General features: G+C 40.1%; 1 protein-coding gene across 1 annotated transcript; it reads right to left on the minus strand.

Annotated features, from left to right (window-relative positions):
- Positions 1–837: 837 nt before the first annotated feature.
- On the minus strand, positions 838–23,183 carry TARP (TCR gamma alternate reading frame protein). Its single transcript, XM_081244512.1, has 7 exons — positions 22,931–23,183; positions 22,515–22,821; positions 14,325–14,401; positions 8,094–8,423; positions 6,680–6,712; positions 2,989–3,024; positions 838–1,446 (listed from the first exon to the last, which is right to left on the minus strand). The coding sequence occupies exons 1-7, from the start codon at positions 22,971–22,973 to the stop codon at positions 1,304–1,306; spliced, it is 969 nt and encodes a 322-aa protein (XP_081100638.1). The 5' UTR covers positions 22,974–23,183; the 3' UTR covers positions 838–1,303.
- Positions 23,184–23,368: the final 185 nt, after the last annotated feature.

The raw sequence follows: 23,368 nt of genomic DNA on the forward strand, positions 1-23,368 counted from the left end.
ACTTAGCCACTATCTCTTTAAATATTGTCTTTCCTCCATTCTTCGTGTTCTTTTCTTCCAGAAGTCCATTTGTAAGTATGTCAGATATTTTCTTTCTTTACTCCTTTTTTTCTAATCATATAGATATACATATTTATATATCTTCTATATGTTATACGTGAGATAGATATATATATATATCTGTGTGTGCATGTAATTTATTCATTTTTAGATTCTAGCTTATACATTTTTTCTACAATGCATGACTTGTTTAACAACTAAGTTTCCATTTTACTGTATTTTTCACTTGAGTTTAGTTGACAGTTTTGTCCACTCATTTTGATAGTCTCTTGCTCTTGTTCTTATTCTTTAATTACATTTATAACAGCCTCTCTTATTTATTTACAACAATAAAAGACCCAGGGTTCAAACTCAGGCCCTCTGGGGTCAGAGTCTGTGTGCTTCACCCTCCGCCCAGTGCCCCTCTGGTGTTGGTGCAGTTCTCACGGGGTTGATGTGAGGATCAGGAGTCAGTGCCTGTGAGACACTAGTACAGATCTGAACACACGCAGTGCAGGCCACGCTGGCTGTCACACTGTCATCACAGGAACGTCCCAAACCAATGAGTCTGAATTCGGTGACCTTTGAAAGCGAAGGAACCCGGGCACCTTCGTTTGGCGGTGGGTGCCGTTGGAGCCAGTGCCCCAAAGAAAGGACTGTAATCAGCACCTCGGGGAAACACTCAGAAATGCGGTGTGACCATTATTACAACCAGCGCTGGATTTCATAGCTCGGTTGTCATGCTGTTTCTTACCTCGGTTAGATTTCATGACATTAAAATACACAGACCAAAGTGGACTTTTGATTTCTTTTTTTATTTTTTGTGTCTCTTATGAAAATCAAAGGACAGGATTCAAGTGGCAAAGCTGGCGGCCCCAGGGTGGGTGGCAGGGAGGGTCGGGGCCATGGTCTGGGTGGAGGCACTGAGGGAGGAGAGGGGAGCTGCCCGCTGTGTGCCCTCAGGAGGCACGAGGACTCGGGGGCAGGAGGACCTGATGAGGTTGTGGGGACAGTGGTGGGAGAGGCTCCCCTGGGCCAGCCCTGGGCCCTGCCCCTGAGTAATGGCAGAATTCCCTGTTACAGAGTCAAACTGTCTGCTTGCCCAGTGGTTTGAAAAGCCCTTACACAATAATGGCACATAGAAGAATACACATGTGAACTGAAATAACCCAAACCCAGAAAGGAAGCCCAGCTAGATCCTCGGCAGACACTTTTAGAGACACGAGATGATGAAGGAAAGGTGACCCCTTTGTGGTCCCTTCTGTCACGAGCTCTTCCCATGGCCGCAGACGGCTGTTCTCCTATACACACAGAAGGCGATGATGACAAAGTAGACCGAGCTCTTGAGGAGGAGAAAGAGGTAAGTGTAGCAGGCACAGGTGTTTATGAGCTGCAGCTTCAGGGAATCTAGAAGAAGACATCTTGGTTAGTTTCACCTGTTCTTTTGAGAGGCTAAAACACAGTGATGGGGGAATGTGTCACAGTTGGAAGCATCAATGAGATTCCTATGAGGGGTACAAATCAGGGAAATCTGCTGGTGTTCACAGTGGGGTGGTTGAGGGCTTAGTAAAGAGAACATTGCACAAAGTGGAATAAACTTTTTAATCCAAATTCTCTGAAACTTTAGGATCTCATGCCTCAGTCACCTGTATTTTCTTTAACATCTCTCACTGTGGCTAGGATGTTATTAAGTAATGGCACTTCCTCTCCTATCAAGTTTTCGAAGACACATATGATGTCAAGAAATAATTAACAACAGTGATGACAGGCCTGACTTGGCTACTGAACGGACCACAAGGCTGAATCCGTTCCTGAGGAAATTTCCCTTTTCCACGCTTCATCTTCATAGACTCAGAATTCCAGAATCACCAGCACTTGGTGTGGAAAGGGATCTCAGGAGGTGATGTGCTCATAACTCACTGCCCTCAGTCAGCTCAGGTGTTAGCTGAGTTCCAGGCCCCCTGATATGGGGAACGGAAGAAGGATCAGCACGGCCAGAGCCAGTGCTTCTACATTCACTTAGAACCTTCATGTAGGGAGAAAGCGCCACCAACTAGTACTGATTCTGGGCCAGCTAAATGGATACCCTATGGGAGATATTCCACATATGTGACCTTATGTCTGCAATAACTGAGTAGGGTGTAACTGTTCCCTATTGGCGGATGATGACTGTATTGCTCAGAAAATGTAAGGAATTTACCCATATTCATACAACTAGTAATGAAAGAACTGGGGTTAAAGTCCAGTCTGTGATAGCGGAAGCCCAGGCTCTTACAGCCCTGCCCACTGTGTCTCAGAGCTTTGACTTTGGGATTCTTTCTCTATATGTATATCTTAGAGAAGGGATAGAGAACTGAGTAAGTGCATGAACCGTTGATTCAGATGGGTTGGGTTGAATCCCCAGATAGAGCTGTGTGGCTTCATACAAGGGACTTAATTAATTGTAGCTCATTACCCTCATCTGTAAAGTGAGGGGAAAATATTGTATCACCTCCTAGGAGAATTATAAGCAGTAAACAGAATATGTAGGCAAGACACAGCACAACACCTTGTGTATACGAAGCTCTCAGTAAGTGTCAGTTCATGTATTAGCTACTAGCAAGGGCTAAAACTTTTTTAAAAATCTACAAACAACTTGATATCACGTTTCCCTAGTCATTAGAAACACAAGCCACACAGTGGAGGAAATCCACTGTTGAAATAATTCAGAACCTATCACTGCATCCCCTAATTTAGAGTCATGTCACGCCAAAACCAGCATTTACTGTGTTAAGGTGACTCCTAGGAAATGATGATAGATTTACTTAAAATATCACTCAGTCTATTTCTGCAGCATCCAGACATTCTGGTTTTTCTACCTTAACCAAGGAAGTTCAAAAGTTAAATTTATCCAGAGGAAAAAAAAATGTGCTTTACATGACATAAAGGCAAACCTAGACAAAAACTTACCACTTCCTTTTTTCACGCAGGCATGTGTAGTGACCTCTACAAGAAATAAGAGCAAGTATTAGTGAATTGTTTATATCCATTATTTGACAGTGTGCATCTCTGTGTGTGTCTCTGTATAGACAGACTGATAGAATCTGCCGAGAGAGGAAAGAATCATTAAAAATAAGATGCCGGGCTTCCCTGGTGGCGCAGTGGTTGAGAGTCCGCCTGCCGGTGCAGGGGACATGGGTTCGTGCCCCGGTCCGGGAAGATCCCACATGCCACGGAGCGGCTGGGCCTGTGAGCCATGGCCGCTGAGCCTGCGCGTCCGGAGTCTGTGCTCCGCAACGGGAGAGGCCACAGCAGTGAGAGGCCCGCGTACCAGAAAAAAAATAAAAATAAAAAAAAAAGATGCCTACAATCTGGGAATAGGTGGTCTGATTCAATGTAATTCAGTAGATCTAGTTCATACACTGTTTAATGTATCCGAGGATGTTCAAGTTCATGAAGGGTACATTTTTGTTCTTCTTTATTACAACTGGAGGGTAATATCCGAGACCATCTTGGTTTCCTTCTGTGTTCGCCTCTCCTACACCCCAAAGTGTTCAGGAAATACTGTCAAAAGACAAATCGTCAGAAAAAACGGCTGCTCCGCATCTTCAGCGCCCACTGCTGACATGAAGGGATGCTCCCCAAATGGATGCATCCAATCCCAGAATCTACAACAGAACCTCATGTTTGAAGGAGTCTGGCTTAGGTAAATTTCCCATCAAAAAAAAAAAAAAATGCAGTCAAACCTTTCCAGATCACACATACCCGCAGTATCCCCAACTCATGTACGTGATTTTCTGCAGTTGTGGAGTTTGTGGATGTCAGGATAACATATAAATGAGGCTAATAGCTAGTGAGTGATTATTACTGTGCCAGGTACTTGCTTAAATACTTCATATGCATTATCTCCCTTAACTCCCCAGTGACACTGGAGTGAGTTGTATTTGGGGGTATTCCACGGTACAAAAGAGGAATAAAGATTAGAGGATAAGTCATATCAGTGATGACAGAGTGCATTCAAAGGATGGTCATGGGGGATTAAATGAGATAGAGTGGGTGGGAATTACTTTGAAAAAATAATCCATAGAAATACAGAGAAATTAATCTATAGAGAGACAACATAATTCCACCATGGTGGCCACTGAAAACATCTTCTTTTCCAGAGATCTTAATTATTCTTAACAAATGAAATATTTATTACAGGAGCTCAGCATTTCAGTTCACTTCTTTCCAGGATAGAGAGATAGACCAAATCATATTTCTAGTTAATATGAAAACCTGAGGTGATAGTTGTATTTATCTACAACGGAAAAAAAAAGGCAAACATTCATACAAAAACAAAATTTCTTTAAAAAAATAATAGACTGTTGGTTGGAGGAAATCAGAGACACAGAGGTTGTTTGGTTTATCCTTTTTCTCCTACATTCATACAAAAACAAAATTTCTTTAAAAAAATAATAGACTGTTGGTTGGAGGAAATCAGAGACACAGAGGTTGTTTGGTTTATCCTTTTTCTCCTACATTCATACAAAAACAAAATTTCTTTCAAAAAATAATAGACTGTTGGTTGGAGGAAATCAGAGACACAGAGGTTGTTTGGTTTATCCTTTTTCTCCTACATTCATACAAAAACAAAATTTCTTTAAAAAAATAATAGGGGCTTCCCTGGTGGCGCAGTGGTTGAGAGTCCGCCTGCCGATGCAGGGGACACGGGTTCGTGCCCCTATCCCGGAAGATCCCACATGCCGCGCAGCGGCTGGGCCCGCGAGCCATGGCCGCGGAGCCTGTGTGTCCGGAGCCTGTGCTCCGCAACGGGAGAGGCCACAGCAGTGAGAGGCCCGCGTACAGCAAAAAAAAAAAAATAAAAAAATAAAAAATAAATAAAAAAATAATAGACTGTTGGTTGGAGGAAATCAGAGACACAGAGGTTGTTTGGTTTATCCTTTTTCTCCTACATTCATACAAAAACAAAATTTCTTTAAAAAAATAATAGACTGTTGGATGGAGGAAATCAGAGACACAGAGGTTGTTTGGTTTATCCTTTTTCTCCTACATTCATACAAAAACAAAATTTCTTAAAAAATATAATAGACTGTTGGATGGAGGAAATCAGAGACACAGAGGTTGTTTGGTTTATCCTTTTTCTCCTACATTCATACAAAAACAAAATTTCTTTAAAAAAATAATAGACTGTTGGTTGGAGGAAATCAGAGACACAGAGGTTGTTTGGTTTATCCTTTTTCTCCTACATTCATACAAAAACAAAATTTCTTAAAAAATATAATAGACTGTTGGATGGAGGAAATCAGAGACACAGAGGTTGTTTGGTTTATCCTTTTTCTCCTACATTCATACAAAAACAAAATTTCTTTAAAAAAATAATAGACTGTTGGTTGGAGGAAATCAGAGACACAGAGGTTGTTTGGTTTATCCTTTTTCTCCTACATTCATACAAAAACAAAATTTCTTAAAAAATATAATAGACTGTTGGATGGAGGAAATCAGAGACACAGAGGTTGTTTGGTTTATTCTTTTTCTCCTAGATGTGTTTTAGTACATATGATACGGTTCTAGTTTATGATATGGTTCAAGGAGATCTTTATTTGGTTTGCTCTAAAAAATGGCTTCAAGGTACAAGTATCCCCTATTTTTCAAATGTTTACACCACTTCGCTTTTACAAAAGACCTACATTAGTACCTGTTTTTGCTAACAGAAAGAAATCTGAAGAGGATTTTCACTTTTACGAGAAAAGGTTAAAAGCAAAAATAGCATTTAGTGTTTGTTTTGCAGCCAGCCATGATAGAGGCAGCGGGCACTCCAGCAAGAAGAACAGCATCGCCAAGGGACTACACTCAGCATTTCAGCATCAAGCTGCCATAGCTCTGAACTGTATCTGCGAGTATCTGTGCCTTATCTCCATTTACTTTGCGCATCTGTTAGCAAGATCTGTCTTAAGATGATTGCTTCTTCGCTTTATGCCTTTCAGCTTAGGAAAGGTTTCATAGGAACAGTCTACTTTCAGGTAGAGGGTAAACCTGTGTAGACTTTGGGGTAAATCCCAAGAAGGAAAATGTTAGTACCCTCATGTTAGATGTTAAAATATACTTAAGAACTGACTTTAATATGTCTTAAAAACCTCTTTCTTTTCCTTTCAGTGAATTTATTTATTATAAGATAAATAAAAATCACTTCTCACCATGCATTCATTGAGGTAAAAACAATAGCATAAAAAGTTTTCATCATAAAATTTGTGTGAATATCCTAAGTTCTCTTTCTCAATCAAGAACTTGGACAAGATTACTTTTATGAGCCTTCAAGATCACTTCATTGATTTGTGCTTCCATGTTATATTTTTATCTTTCATTAAGACAACAAAAACAACAACCAACAAAAACTTCTATGAAACAGCATTAGGAATTTAGTGTAGAATGACATTGACAGAAATGCCCCATTTGCTATGTTGCACTGAGAAGCCCATGGGAGACATTTATTTCAGAAATTAAATGCCAAGTAAAACACATTATGAACGGGAACTTCTCTCCTTTATGATCATCATCACCATGGATCTTATCATTTTGTTTTTCCCTGATCACTAGCAAAATCAAAACCTAATAGATAAATAAAGCCCAAGGTTTAAGCCCAAGGTTATGTTAAACTTACCATTTGCGTATTTGCTTCCCCTCTGTTTCTGAGCTGTGGAAATAGAAAATTAGGGTTGTTTTTGTAATCTTACTCTAGTTAGTTTGAGAAAAGCACATCAATAAATACGACGAATGCATGAATAAATACATCAGTGTTATGGTTTGGAAAGCAAGCGTTTTCACTGACATTATTTCATTTGCTCTTCATTGCAGCCCCAGGACAAAGCCAAGGCAAGTGCTCGAATGTAATTTGATCACTGGATGAACTCACGATCTGAGAAGATAAAGACTTGCATCAGAAATTCAGACTGCTACACACCAAAATCTTTGCACAGTTTTGTTTTATGCTTGGTTGCCACTGCTTAAAAAGTTTTCCTAACCACAGAGAAAAGAACTGATAACAAAATGGTTTCTTCTGATGGGCACTCTGGGTCCTCTGGTCTGTTAGGTGAACACTCAGGTCATTAAGTCCCGAGTCCAGTGAGTTACAGAACCACTGCCCGGGCCAAGGTACAGCCAGCCCTCTGCCCACACTGTGTGGATATGCACAGCATCTGCATCAAAGGGACTCCTTTGGGACATCATGCCTGAATCATGAGAGACCCTGAGTGATTAGGAAAAGTGTATACTCTCTTTACTGTAGTGCATCCTCCTGGACAGTAATTCACCCGAGTGTTCATCCACACATCCCTCCAGGCCTGGCATGTGCTAGGGCTGCAATAAAAGTTTCTTGAGAGGCATTTACCAATGGCAAGAAATGCATTCATTATGTAAAATGGGAGTAAGTCTGCACACTTTAGGCTCACCCAATCTTCAATTACAAAATTTTAGCTTAAGTGGTAGGTAAAACACAAACCTCAAAAACCTAAGACCATAATAAACATGCAGCAGTAATTATTCTACATTTTGTTGAGCCATGATCTGGCTTCCTCATACGAACACCATTTTGTCATTTAATAACTCATTATTTCTGGGTTATACTTTGAGTAAAGTAAGAGTGAAGTGAGAGGGACTCTGCTTGCCGAGTGGAACCTTCTGGAAAGATGTGTGAATGTTCTTATTTCCTGACCAAGTAATGTCATCAAAAATGGAGTCTCTCTTTGTGCATTTATTGTGTGCTAAATTGATAGGTACTTTGACATGGGTTGTTTCATTTAATCTATACAGCAACCCTAAAATACATCATTGTGACCTTTATATTTCAGATGATAAAACTGAGCTGAAAAAGCTTCAGTAAATTGTTTTCTTTTTTATGTTTCAAAACCAATACAATTTTAATTTTGTGGGGAAATAGCAGGACATTTATGCTACCATTAAATGTAACAACATTTAACAATTTATATTTGTTTTTCATTAACGCTTGATCATCAAGGTGGGGTATTTTCTTTGAAAAAAAGAATGATGGGAGGTTATGTTTCTTTATAATCACATACCTTCATTAATTGAAGGGAAAAGAATCTCTTGATCGATTCCTCTTTTATTATTCTCGTGTTTGATGATACATACGTGTTCATTATCCATTGACCTTTTAGTCACAGTCAGCCAGCTGAATTTCATGTATGTATCATTAGTCTTGATGATATTTCCCTGCTGGGATTCCAGAACTCTGTTGCCATTCTTTTCTTTCCAATAGACCTTAATGACGTCAGGGAAAAAATTCTCGAGAAGGCAAAGATGTGTTCCAGCCTCATGGAGGTTTATTTCATCAATCGAAGGAAGAAATATAGTGGGCTTGGGAGACATGTCTACATCAAGGCTTCTATCTGTAGGGGATAATGGAATAGAATTGAAAAGAATTGTTAGAGAAACATAAATATTATGTGGTTTGGAACCACCTAGTTTATAGTAAAAGGAAGAAAAGCTTCCATTGAATTAGTTCTCATCATGACCTTTCATCCACAGTAGATGTCTAGGTACTTATTATTGCTCTTATTTTCAATGGGAAGAGATATTCAAGAGGTTATATAACCTGCCCAAAGTCACAGCTGTTCAGGAACAGAGGCTGGCTTGCACCTTGGCTTTGGTTCCTTCTCCACTTGCTAAGTTGGAATATGACTTAAAACTGCCCCATATCAATGCTTGGAACATTCAAGAACAAATTTATTTTCTTAAATCTCTTTTGTTCTATCATAGTGGAGCCTGTTTTAAGGGGGATGAGAGTGGGTGGTAGGGTTGGGGGAGAAGACCATGTAACTTTGATGGTCTCCCTACAGGTAAGAATCTTTAGTCACTTCTAAGCTATTTCCCTTTCCTATCCTGTGTTTTGTTAACACACTGTCTTTGGCCGGTTAATACATTCTCATGTTCTGCATCTCTGTGGAACCTCATTCTTCATTTAACTGATTCCGGAATGCACCATATTTATCTTAATTCCTAAATAAATAAATATCAGGAGGGGGTTATCATTTTAAAAACAATATACAGTTACTTGTATTAATGGGACTCTACCTCCACCTGTATTTGACAATCTATCAAGTTGAACTTTGAGCTTCAAATGTGGGTCCCATGCTCAGTTCTGAAGTGAAGAAGTTCTTGTTGACTTCTAATTTTGTACAACTTCTCAATGTCACATCTGAACCACTCTAGATTTTTGAGGAGGGCAATATTAAAGTTGCACCTCCAACAGAGTGCCTTGAGTTTAGAAGTAAAACAGCAATACTTCCAATATTTCTATTAAAATATATTATTTTTGGAAATGCTTTTATATTTACCTTACCAGGTAATGCACTTACAGAATTTTGTTCCACTTTAGAAAATGTTCATCAAGAACACATTTTATTTTGGAATTTCATTTGAAGTTGAAGCATGACTAAGAAGGCACCATATTTTGACTTTTATTGTCTCCCCCCAAATTTGAGTCTACCTTGTTGGGCTGCTGAACTGTTTTCAAACTCAAATATTTCTGTGTTTACACCTGCTGAATAAAGAGTATATGTAATTAGTGTAATGTTAAAAGTTATGGTTCCCGAGTTTTCTTGCAGACATAACGTCAGGATATGTACAAAAACATCACAGTTTGCAAAGGATGTCACTTGAATGCTGGAATGTCCTTGATTATACATTTATTGTTAATATAACAACTGAAATTATAAATGTTAGAACTCTTTCCAATTTGATCTTCAATTGAAACACTAATGCTTTACTGATATTGTCTTTTGACTAGTTTGGATTTAGTTTAATAATTCAATGGGCAATTTCTTAAGAAAAGAACTGGATTTCCCCATTGAGCAGAAAAGGAAAAATATTCTTGAGAATTTCTGCCTTTGTAGCCAAGTTTCTGATTTTTATACTAAATCAGTAAGCAAACAATGTTGATTTTTTACTCATACTGTAAATATAGTTAGTTCACAGTGTGCTTATTTTAATTTTATACATCTCAATTTTAGCGCAAATAATATTTGATTGATTATAATAATGACACTAAAAATTTCTCCAACTGTATATGTACTTTGTTGATCTTGACTTACATGTTCTATTTTGTCTTGTCACATTTTTAATCAAATAAATAATTACAGCTAATTTATATTTAAATAAGAATTTCAAATTTATGACATTTCTAACTACATTTAATTGACTTTACATCTCGACCATTTGCTGTATGAATTTAATTTTTTTCCTTATAAACATGAGTATGAAACTCAAACTTATTGGCTATAAATTTTAGAGGCAATAAATATTGGTGTTGAGATAATAGCAATTGAGATAAAGGATTAATATTTATTTTCTTGTTCTATGTGCCTAAAGTGTTCATAATCTATGTTTGCAAACAGAACAACAGAAATGAAAAACAGACACATTTTAATCTCATTTTTCTTGCTAAGTGAGGAAAAAGTCTGCTAAAGAGATCAAAATATATAATTCTTTCATTTTTTTCAATGCTTTATCAACTTTGTGAAAATTCTTAAAAACTTTCATTTCCATGGATCTCATAGGGTAGGAACATCCTTGAGAGATGTTCCCCCCTCATCCAGGCAAAATTTCACCTTTAAGGCAAATGAGGAGGGAACAAATTTACTGGATTGAATTTAGGAAAAAAAAAATCCACCTTAAGACATGCTTGAATATGGTTGCAAAGTTAAATATCTTGCTACTTGATACTAATCATTCTCTAACTAAATGACAAGTTGAACATGAACAATATTTGTCCAATTTTTCCATCGGTTCTTTCTGGAATCAAATTTAAAAACCACCTAAGAGTCTTTGAAATTTTCCAAGACCCAATGAACCTAATGTATCCACCACTGAGGGACTCACACTTGGTTTAACTGGCTAACTCTTGTCAATGTCCTCTGTACTAGGTCAGGCAGAGAAGGAACCAGGCAGACTCCAAGGACCTGGATGGAGTCACCGACCTCTCCAGAGACCCCACCCTGATTCGTGACCAAACAGGGATCAAATCCAAGAATTCTGGACCAACACCAGCACTGCAGCATGCAGTGCCTGTATTGCTTGCCTCCCTCCCCTACCTTAGTACAGAATTTAAAGAATATTTACCTGTAACAATGAGCTGTGTTCCAGAACCAAACACTTTGACGCTCTTGTCATATGTTAGCACACTATCTTAAAAGCCTTTGTAGAAATCTCCCTCTCGGCCTGCTTTAAAATTGTGCCCATATTTTTTCAGTATTTGTATAAATATATTAAAAACTGGCCCTGCTAACAATAAACAAAGATGGAACTCAAGCAAAAGCACATTAGGTACGAACTTGGTAAAGAATTGAAAAATTGAAACTGCTCTTATTGGGCAGCTTGGGTTATGTCAGTTCCCATCTCACCTCACATACACTGGAGAGTATGTTTCCATTTTTTCTCACCATTTTGCCTAAATCTTCTAAATATCCTCCCTTAAAGGGTTTTCATGTATAAAATCAGTTCATGCTTAGGGTATACAGTTAATGTTTCTTTAATTTCCAAAGTTGAACTAGGAATAGTGTATTTGATTATTTAATAAATGTATATTCATTACCTTTTATAGGTATTTTGTGATATATATGTATTGAGAGGTAGGTATCTGGGTTAATTCTAAAGTAACTTCTTTCCAGAATCCAATCCTCATTCAGTAGACCAGTAGATGAGTTGCAACAGAGTGTGTATTTTTAATGATGGGCTCTTAAGCTATTCATTGCTGAAAGACTGCTCCTTTCTACCTGAAAATAACCTTATGGTTTCAAGGGCATTGAAATAAAATCCTCCACTGCTCATCAGAGAATCCTATTCAGTTTGGTATTTCTCAAGCATTTGGTATCACCTTTTCTGCACTATTTTTAAAAATTTTTATTTAATATTGGAGTATAATTGATTAACAATGTTGTGTGAGTTTCAGGTGTACAGCAAAGTGATTCAGTTATACATATACATGTGTCTATTCTTTTTCAAATTCTTTTCCCATTTAGGATGTTACAGAATATTGAGCAGAGTAGGTCTTTGTTGGTTATCTATTTTAAATATAATAGTGTGTATTTGGTATTTTTCGCTCCCATCATGTCTGGAGAAGCAGCTCTAAGTTATGCAATTTAGTATAAATGCTATAATTCTTTTACCAGATTCAATATTTTTAGCAAATTTGATGCCAATACAGAAGGAAAATTGAGAGAAATGGTGTCAAAATGAATTGCCATTCTATAAGGATACTCTAAGAATCATATTTTGAGTATTTAATAATTGGATATTCAGTATGACTTACATGATCTTTTCTGGGAGGAGCAAGGTCCTTTTGGTGCCATGATTAGAAAGAAGCAGGAGCACTATTTTCACACATGAGTATTAATACAAACTATGAACTATTATGAATTAGGTAGTCAATTACAAAATCCTTTTAAAAGGTCAGAATACAAAAGATTAAATATTCAGAATATAAAAACATGACGTTTAACATCACATAATGGTCCGGACCCTGCACTTTGGAATCAACAAGTCGCTATTGGATCTGAAATTTTGCCACAGTAACTAGTCATGTGCCTTTAGGCAAGTAACTGAACTTCTCTAAACCTCAGTTTCCTTATCTATGAAATGGGAAGAAGAGGATTCCTGTTGAGGAAGGAGATAAGGCACTGAAACTACTTATCTTGGCGTCTGGTCCTCAGTAAACAGTAGGTGATATTATTATTCCCTTTAATGGGATGGTTGTGGCCATTTCATCAAAATCTTCCAGTAAACAAAGTATATGGATTTTATAGGTATTACATCAATTAAGAAAGGAAACAAACTCATCAATGCAAGACCTCCTACCTCTCTGGCAGCCACAGGCCAAAGAATATGGGGCCCAGTCAAGCCAGAATCTAGAAGACTTTTCCACTAGACTGGAAGCTGTTTGAGTGTTGGGACCTGTCCTATCTGTGTCTTGTTCACCCTTTTATCTCCAGCATCCAGCACAGAAAGTGTCCTCAATAAATGTTTGCTGAGAGAAGGAGCGAATGAGAATATACAACAATGCAGACTCTTTTCATGGACTTTGGAGTTGAGATGGCCCACTGAGCTTACAAATCCCATGAAACTGGTCCATATCCAGGCAATGTAACAAGAGTTGTAACTGCATGAATTTCAGCTGATCTCAGCCTATCTCTGAGAAGCTAGAGTAACAACAAATGGAATTTATCGATGTTCTATAGTTATTTACTATAAGAATTTTTTGCACTGCTGTTAAGGATGAAATGAAAACCAATAATGTCATTTTTTCAGGTTATTGGGAGAAAGGAGCAATGTGTTTATCTCAAACTATAGAGAAGAGGTAAATACTGTCTCTCATTTAAAAGCCCATCCATAACGCTTCCCTGGTGGCTCAGTGGTTAAGAATCCGCCTGCCAATATAAGGGACATGGGTTTGATCCCTGGCCCAGGAAGATCCCACATACCACAGAGCTACTGAGTCCGCATGCCACAGTTACTGAGCCCACGTGCCACAACTACTGAAGCTTGTGTGCCTAGAGTCCGTGCTTCGCAACAAGAGAGGCCACCGCAATGAGTAGCCTGTGCACCGCAACGCAGAGTAGCCCCTGCTCGCTGCAACTAGAGAAAGCCTGCACACAGCTACAAGACCCAACACAGCCAAAAATAAAGACACAAAGAAAAAATTAAAAAAAATTTTAAATCTATTTAAAAAAAAACCCATCTAGGGCTTCCCTGGTGGCACAGTGGTTGGGAGTCCGCCTGCCGATGAAGGGGACACGGGTTCGTGCCCCGGTCCGGGAAGATCCCACATGCTGTGGAGTGGCTGGGCCCGTAAGCCATGGCCGCTGAGCCCGCACGTCTGGAGCCTGTGCTCCGCGACGGGAGCGGCCACGGCAGTGAGAGGCCTGCATACCAAAAAAAAAAAAAGCCCATCTATAAGAAAAGCATTTTGAACCAATAACTTACAGCAAAGGATTACAGACATGGTCCTCAAAATACTTTAATTTCTACCCTGAGTCTATTCTTTTTTGGATAAAATGTTGAATTTCTAAAGGTAGAATTTGAACTGCTAATGAGCAGGGAAAAGAATAAGCCATTTACAAGAGAGTTTTGTTTCCATATACAGTGACAAGTAGCTGCAAAATTGCTGTTCAGATGCTGAGGACAAGAACGTGGCAGTCAGATAGGGGGGAATCCTAAATTGTTTTGTTTTGTTTTTTCTAAAAAGCCACTATAAATTTTTCACTATTAAGTTAAAATAGAAAAAAGTTACTTACCAGAGAGAGTTACTATGAGCTTAGTTCCTTCTCCAAATATCTTGATCCAATCTGATCTATCACAATGGTTAGAGTGCCTACAAAAATCTCAGCCTTCTCCTAACTTCATGACATGACCAGCAGTTTAAAATTTTTGTAGAGTCAATTTGATCTTCCGGTTCTTTCAAACGTCCCTGAACGTAGGTTTCATGGCATCTGATATTTTGTAGATTTTCCTCAAATCAATTGACCCAAATGTCTGTTTTCCTCCGAGTCATAAACTTTAAAAAGCACTGATAGAAAATGAAAAGGATAAAAACAGGAAAAGAAGAGTTCAGCACCAACTGGTCAACCAACTGCTTTTCTAAATTACCAGGAAAAGTATTCAGAGAATTAAGGCTTTTTTTATTTCCAGGTGTTCGGTTGTGTTGAAACTGGTGAGTTTGCATCAAAGAAAGTCTCTTTTGTTCTCACAAACACCAGGGCTGCTCCATTAGTGATTAGGGAATGTATTTCTGAAAGGAGGAAACGCTTCAGTAACTGAAAGTGCAAATATGCCAACACAAATATACTGAGCAATGTGAACAAAGTTCTTCTTTTCTCCTAAACCGCTTTTACCATTGGGCCACATGATTTTTAAAAAGGCAGTGTCAAATGAGAAAATAAGTGCTGTGATGACTTATTATTTTTCGTGGGATGAAAGAAGAAATTTGTAGCATTCTATCTCTTTGAAATAATAGATTCCTTATTTAAACTAAACCTTAAAAACTAAGTCTAGTTCTCTGATAAGTTGAAAGATGCTGTCTTGGGATGCTGTTCTGTAATGTTATGTCACTCAACATGTATCAGAGGAAAAAGAAATTGCCAGAAGCAGCTGAGTGCTCCTCTGAATACAAATGAGCTGTCCAACTGCCAGGACCCAGACAGGATAGGGCCTGAGTATCCCCATGTCCACTCCAGATCCACTTGGTTCCGGCCTAAGTCCTGTGAGCAATCATTGCCTCGCCCTGAGAATGAAAATAAGAGGAGGCCACGGTGGGCAACTGTTCATTCACAGCAGCTCAGAACCCCCAACACAATGGGGAAAGACCTGGATGAAAATCATGTTTAGAAAGGGTTTTTTAACTGAAAATTCAAAGGTATTATTACTTGGAGCTGTCAAATACCCTTTGCACCTACTGTAGCCATAAATGATGCCCACTCAATTCCTTTCTGATAGTTTTTCCTCTGTTTTACCTTACTCCAAGAAAATGAGCAGAGTTATAAGGTATTTTAGGAGTTGTCTATATTTCAAGATCCATGTAGGTAGTAAAATACAAAAGAGTAAGTAAAGAGTTACAAAATCCTTTATTAAATTACAAAAACTATATGAAAGGGATAATATTTTACTAAAGGGCATAAAATAAAACCTGAATAAACAGATATATACCATATTTGTAAAGGAAAAACTCAAGATCATAAAGATGCTAACCTTTCCTAGAAGCCTATATATAAATTGACCTCAATTCCAACCAGAATTATGATAACATTTTATTTTTTGTTCTTCGTTGTAAAATGTCAGGGTGGACTAGATAAGTTGATTTTAAATTCTAATGGGAAGAATGAATATGAGATAATTGAAAAATATTCTTAAAAACGATGGTGAAGAGACATTTAGCATAGTAGATTTTAATCACTTATTACAAAGCTACTGACATAGTAGGATAAAGGTGTAAGAATAGTGAAACTGATATAACACAGAAATCCTCCAGAAGATGATCCAAGTGTACGCTGATATTAAAATGTGATCTGGTATTTTTTAAATTTATTTATTTAATTTAATTTATTGTTTTTGGCTGCGTTGGGTCTTTGTTGCTGCGCACAGGCTTTTCTCTGATTGTAGCACGCAAGGGCTACTCTTCGTTGCGGTGCGCAGGCTTCTTACTGCGGTGGCTTCTCTTGTTGCAGAGCACGGGCTCTAGGCGCACGGGCTTCAGTAATTGTGGCGCGCGGGCTCTAGAGCACAGGCTCAGTAGTTGTGGCGCACGGGCTTAGTTGCTCCACGGCATGTGGAATCTTCCCGGACCAGGGCCTGAACCCGTGTCCCCTGCCTTGGCAGGCAGATTCCCAACCACTGCACCACCAGGGAAGCCCCAGTGATCTGGTATTTTTTAATAATAGGGAAATAATAGATTATTTTAAAGCAAGTTTTGGACTATTGATTACCCTGTTGGAAAAAGCAAAAATAGCTCTCTACCTCATACCATATATATTGGGTTCCAAGTAGATAAATATCTAAGTGAAAAAGAATCTAGAGATGTGAGCTGGAAAGAAGTAGGGGACTAACTGGGTCTGTTGTGTAGGGGAGCTTGGAAAGGGAAGAGGATTAGGAGGCACCTTTACTTAATACTTAATGTTTCAGAAGGAGAAAGTTGGAGAATGTTTATTTTTTTCCAGTATTTTCAAATAAACATTTTTTGAAAAGAATAAATGGTGGTGACTTACTGAAGGTTTTAGTGACATGATCAGAAGGTAACGTAAGAGCAGAAAGGTGGGTTGGTCAGGGGAGCAATGCCGGTGAAGCAGACATGTTTCAGAGACAGCCGCCATGAGCCACTGAGAGGCATCTGAGGACCCAGCTTATTGCAGTGACAGTGGGGATGGACGGAAGGCCAGGTTAATAAATATTAACAGGTTTATCAGAGCTTCTGAAGAATTCAAATGGGAGAAATCAAATTACCATTAAGGAGGTTGAAAGTGAAGAAAAAGACATTTTAAAACCAGAAAGTTCAGGTTCCAATTCTAGACCCTCTGTTCCTGGTGACGTGTCCTTGGGCACATCTCAGAGTGTCGGTTTCCTCATCTTTAAAAGGGAGGCGATAATATCTGTTTCTCAGGACTTTTGTAAAGTTCACATGAGATCACGTATCTAGAAGAGATGAGGCAAAAGTTCAGGAACAGAGAATTCATTTTCTTGGAAAGAATGGAAAAATCTGAGTGTTGTCTACAAAATCATTTTGCTCGTAACCCTGCTTTATGTAACACATGCAAACACACACACCCGTCACTCACCACATTCTAAGGTGACCAACAAAGGCAACTTAAATCCTTCTTCAGTATGAGGAATGAATACTGAAATAACAAGCAAGTCAAGTGAACTAAAGCACAAGTTTCAGAAGGATTCCTTGGAGTTTTGCATTGCTTTTTCAGGTGTGATGATGATTTCATAGTTGACCAAATTCATCCAAATTTGGCAGATCATCAGAAGTTATGAATCTCATATTATAATTATTGTTAAGATTATGTGGTTATTTCTGTGCTGGGCTTGCTGATTACCCTGCATGTGTCAGCTGGAAAATAAGAGTTTCTACACTTGCACCAAGTCAGAGAGAGAGAAGAGTGGGAGTTCTCTGCCTCAGAGCTGAGACTTTTGGTTTTGGGCTTTGTCTTGACAACCAATTCTGTTCTCAGACAGCACACCATAGGCTCTGGCCTAGTTTGTGGTTTCCTTTCTACCAGATGAATCCACAGTTCCCAGGGTCTCCTGTCTCTTCCTTTCAGATCTCATATGACGGGAAATACCTAAAGAACTGTCAGGTTTCCTCATTTCTTTTTTCTGAATACCAAAGAAAGCCAAAGATGTGGAAGGTTGAGAAAACACCATCTGTTTTTACCAAGTATTCTTGCATGGTGTTAAATGACACACAGACCTTTGCTGTTTACTGAGATAGGAAAGTTTGGCGGGGGGGAATCATGCAAATTGTGCAGATTGGGGTGAAGGAATGGAATTGGAATCCATAATTTTATTCTGGCTACTTATTAGAAATCCAAGAAGAGAGGTATTTAGCTGTATTGTAAGGGTATAGATTTTGTTGTTATTGCTGTTCTTCATGTTATTTTCAAGTCTGGCTGGTAAGAACTGCAAAAAGCAGATCAGGGCTACCAAACTTGGAACCAAGTGCACGACCATCTGGTTAGGATTGGTCCCAGGTTTCAGACTGAAGAGCAGGAAATTTAGGGCTTGGTTGGGCAGCTCCTTTGGTAAGTGGCAAAGAATTTACAAACGTATTCATGAAGAAAGCAACCCCCATGTTTGATGTGTATGCCAGGAAAATTATTCCAATCATTGAGGATTTCACAACAGATAGGAAGCTACAGAAATGAAGGGAGACTGGTAGTAGGATAATAGGGTAGCCATAGGAAAACAACAGGGAGGTAGACAGAGCTGGGAGTCCATCCCCTGCTGACCTTTATCCCTTCTCAACAGTGTGGCAGTCACATAATTTACTTACAAATCAGACTCAGTTGGGTTCTGGGGACATCACTTATGAAGACAAGCCATCCTTGTCAGGGCTCCCTTTGAGAGAAATGCAATTGCGCTAAAAGGAGTTCAACACTAACCACAAGAGAGGCAAGAAAAGGCACTGGACTGAGAATCTGAAACTCAGGTGTGTCCTACGTCTGTGGTTAACTGGCTTTGCAAAAAGCCACTTGCCATCTCTGGGCCCCAGCTTCCTCATCTGAAGAGTGGACATTGGACTAAATTTGTCCTAAAGGCCCTTCCTATTCCAACAACTATGAACCCATGATTAAGAGAATTGAAGAGTCTGTCGTGGTTGCCCAAGTGTGAGGGGGGTTGAGAGTTAGTAATAGAGAAGGTTTTCTTCCAGGTCCCTTCTGACACTGTGACACTGGGAGATCCCAGCAGGCACAGTAGTAGGTGGCTTTATCGGACTTGACAACATTATTGATTATCAGGTAAATGATTCCATCCTCTTTCTTATCTGTCTCCAAGCTGGAATTAGGTTCATCCAGCTTGTAACTGTCAGCTGAGCCATAAAGGATTCACTTCGGGGGTTCCCCTTCTTTCTCTTGATATCAGTGCACAATGGCATTCTCCAGGGGAACCCCAGACAGTTTGCAACTTACATGCACTGTTCTGTCTAGTCTTCGGGGAGAGGAGAGTCGATCCTGAGAAATTCTCATGTTGGTGTCTCCATCTGAAAAGCAAGGGGGACAATCAGAAGCACTTAAAAAGGCTGACGCTGGTCACAAAAACAATGGAAAGACAAGAAAGGAGAAAAGTCAACCTACAAACCCAAGCCAAAGATACAAGGAAAATCCACGTGGTTGGCATGGCCAGTGATTAGTAAGAATAGGGTGTGAATCAGGACAGGACAGAGGATGCAGTGGCAGCCCTGGTTCTGTGGAGGCAAGAATACGGGAGGAAGGTTTGCTTTAGAGCCAATGAAAGTCTTTCACAGTAAGATGTGTCGCAGTGTGATTTTGATCATCTTCCTGGTATAAAGGAGCTTTCAGACTCCTGACAAGCTCATCAAAAAACATTTATGTTATAATCATTTGATGTTAACATCACCTTAATTCAGATTAATTTCTGTTCATTTAAAAATTTTGTTTCACATAGATATGATGATATCGTATATTTAAGGCTGTGCTCTGTCTTTATTACTTAATATGATACCATGAACATTTTTCTACTCTGTAAGTACTTCCTTGAAGTGTTCTGACTCTTAGCAATATTCCCTGGTTCACCACCACATTGACTTTCAGATCGCTTAGGGTCCCACAGATTCTATTCTTTTTACATGGCCAGTCCACAAAACAGGAGAGCATAACAGGAAATCCATTACACAATTCATCACTCAGTTTTTTGTTTGTTTGTTTTTAAAGATCGTTTTGTGATCTCAGATTAACATCTTTATTCTAATTTTTAAAAAATTATTTATGTATTTATTTATTTTTGGCTGTGTTGGGTCTTCATTTCTGTGCGAGGGCTTTCTCTAGTTGCGGCGAGCGGGGGCCACTCTTCATCGCGGTGCGCGGGCCTCTCACTATCACGGCCTCTCTTGTTGCGGAGCACAGGCTCCAGACGCGCAGGCTCAGTAGTTGTGGCTCACGGGCCCAGTTGCTCCGCGACATGTGGGATCTTTCCAGACCAGGGCTCAAACCCGTGTCCCCTGCATCGGCAGGCAGATTCTCAACCACTGTGCCACCAGGGAAGCCCCATCACTCAGTTTTGAACCCCTGTTATGCTCCCTGTAGTGACCTAGTAACTGGTTACCGAAATACACTTTATCATCTGCCTTGCCTTTCATGTTTCCTTTCCTTACTGCTCTGCTTGTTTGCCTGCACCTCTCAAATAAACTACTTGTACTCATATATTCTGGGGAACCCAAACTAAGATAGGTAGGTGTTGATGGAAGACATGTTCACATATTGAGGTATGGGGAAGTCATTCTTTTTATACCTCATTTGGCTTGAACTTTGTGCTAACTAGAACAGCCTCTCTTATGGCCTGTCAAACATATATTGCACATTCGCTTTAACCATTCAAGGAAAAAATAAAGAATGCATTACCAGATGATTTAGGATGTCCACTTTGAAGATACAAATGAATGCCCTTCCCTTCCTATGAGGTCAATGCTAGTACTCCTTTGAAGGTGAGATTTCCTTTCCAGTCACCAAGATCAAGCTGAGTCGCCATGTACATACTAATCTGTCTCTTTGAGATCTTGATGAAGTGTGCCCTTGTCATGTTCAATGTCTGTCCTTTGTTCTGACAGAAACAAAACTGTTTGAGGCATCCCAAATGGAGCCGGGTGCCATTGTGGATGTGCTTTCCCACACGTTCCTGCATTACGGAGAACTTGAATTTTCTGAAGTGTATCAAACTCAAGGACACTACAAGCTCTTTCAAAAACAGTACCTGGGGCTTCCCTGGTGGTGCAGTGGTTGAGAGTCCACCTGCCGATGCAGGGGACACGGGTTCATGCCCCGGTCCGGGAAGATCCCACATGCCACGGAGCGGCTGGGCCCATGAGCCATGGCCGCTGAGCCTGTGCGTCCGGAGCCTGTGCTCCGCAGCGGGAGAGGCCACAGCAGTGAGAGGCCCGCGTACCGCAAAAAAAAAAAATTTAAAGGATTACTGTTTACCTTCATTTATTATACTCATAGTGCACATCATTTCTTATGGAAATTCAAATTTTTGACCTATACCATATTTTTTATTCCTGAATAACTTCTTTTAACATCTCTTAAGAGTAGGTGGGCTGGCAATGAAATCCCTCAATTTCTGTTTTGTCTGAGAATTCGTCAATTCTCCTTGACTTTCGAGGGATATTTTTGCTGAGATGTCAGTTTTCCCTTCCAATATTTTAAAGATTTTTGTCCACTATCTTCTTGTTTGCATGCTTTCTGAAGAAAATCTACTATTTTTTCCCCATCTGATTGCAGGCTTCCGCCCCCATTCGGTAACTATTACCACAAAGGAAATCACATCTCCATGCCTCTGTTTCGTCACCTATAAAATGTGAATCATGATAGCACTGATGTCAACGGATTGTCTCAAACATGAGAAAAATTAGACCTAAAGGGTTTAGAACAGTGTCTGAGAAAGAGTAGCAGCCTGAATAAATGGACTCTGTGGTACTCTGCAGGTTCACAGCAGAATCCCGGGGAAAAGGATCCTGACAGGAGTCTCCACCTTGCTGTGTGATCATCTAATGCCCCTGGGGGTCAGAGGCCTGGGCAAAAGGAAGTGCCCTGGTCGAGCTGTCACACAGACCCTGAGTGAGGAGTTAACAGTAACCCCCTTCCTGCAAGGGAGGGCAAGAGCCCCATCCCACATTCACCCCAAATATGTAGGGAGTAACCAAACTCTGAACTTATTCAGGATGGCCTGAGAGAGTTCAAGTAGCATGGGATTTGGAGGTTTAAAAAGTCATTTTGGGCTTCCGTCGTGGCGTAGTGGTTGGGGGTCCGCCTGCCGATGCAGGGGACGCGGGTTCATGCCCCGGTCCTGGAAGATCCCACGTGCCGCGGAGCGGCTGGGCCCGTGAGCCATGGTTGCTGGGCCTGTGCGTCTGGAAAGTCATTTTACATCGCTAAGCCTCAAATTATTAGTATTGAAGTGGAAAAAGTGAGAATTACGTTGCAACAGTGTTGTGACGTTGATATAAGATGTAATATCACCAGCGTGTTTTCTGGCAATGGGTGATTTTCTCTTTGAGGATGAGCCATGTAACTTTCAAGTAATCTCTGGATAGTAAAAAAAAATCACATGTGACTCGCTCTCTTTAATGGGAGACTTAGGCGGGGCTCTCAGCTGTGCAGCCTCAATAGCTGCTGGTATTAAGGATGTGGGTAGGCACAGAGCTGGAGATGGTTCTTGTGTGTGTTACCCAAGAAACTCTAACACTGTGGACATAAAACCAGCTGGCACAGTAGTACGTGGCCTCATCTTCTTTCTCTAAGAAGCTTATTTTCAAGGTAGAAGTGGAAGTGGGGACGTCTTTTCTGGCCTCAATCTTGTTTTTCTTCCCTCCTAAGTGATTTCGAGCAGGGGCTGTTATGACGTATGCTAGATGTTCTATAGCCTGATTTGGTTTATGCCGGTACCAGTGGATGTATTCATTGCTAAAGTCTGCAGAGGACACCTTGCAAGATATAACTACACTCTTATCTCTTGCTCCAGTAACTGATATTTCAGGTTGCTCCAACTTTAATTGCCCAAGGCCAACTGCAAGCAAAGAAGAGAAATTCCCATAAACAAATGACATGTAAAGAGGCAACAATAAAGACCTTCTTCAATCTCTCCTGTAGACTGAAATGATTCGGAGGCAACTCACAAGCCCAGAGGGAGAAGAAGAGGACCGCTTCCAGGAGTGCCATCCCGTCCCCAGACTGGCTCCCTGGGAGGAGGTAAGAAAGCGAGGGCTCTGTTGGCAGGAAGTCTCAGGCCAGCGGCAGGAGAGCCGGGCTGGATCTCGTGTCTCGGAAGAAGCGATGGATCAGGTCGGGTGGTTCTCTAGGGTTCTTCATGACCTGCTACGGATATGAGCAGTTCTGGTTTCATGGGGTTTTCCTGCCCCTGAGTGCTGGGCAGGTGGGCTAAGTAGACTCACGATCTGGAAGGAAAACCCTGAGATGAATGCGTATACCTGGGGGTGGAGCAATTCTCATAGCCACTCACCTCGTCCCCCTGAAATTCCATGCTGTAGTAACATTGCTACAGAAATATGAAGACATCCCTACTGTGTTCTTTCCCTATATCTATCTTTCTGTAA

Source organism: Mesoplodon bidens (assembly GCF_964165515.1).
Source record: "Mesoplodon bidens genome assembly, chromosome: 9".
NCBI classification, from domain to species: Eukaryota; Metazoa; Chordata; class Mammalia; order Artiodactyla; family Ziphiidae; genus Mesoplodon; species Mesoplodon bidens.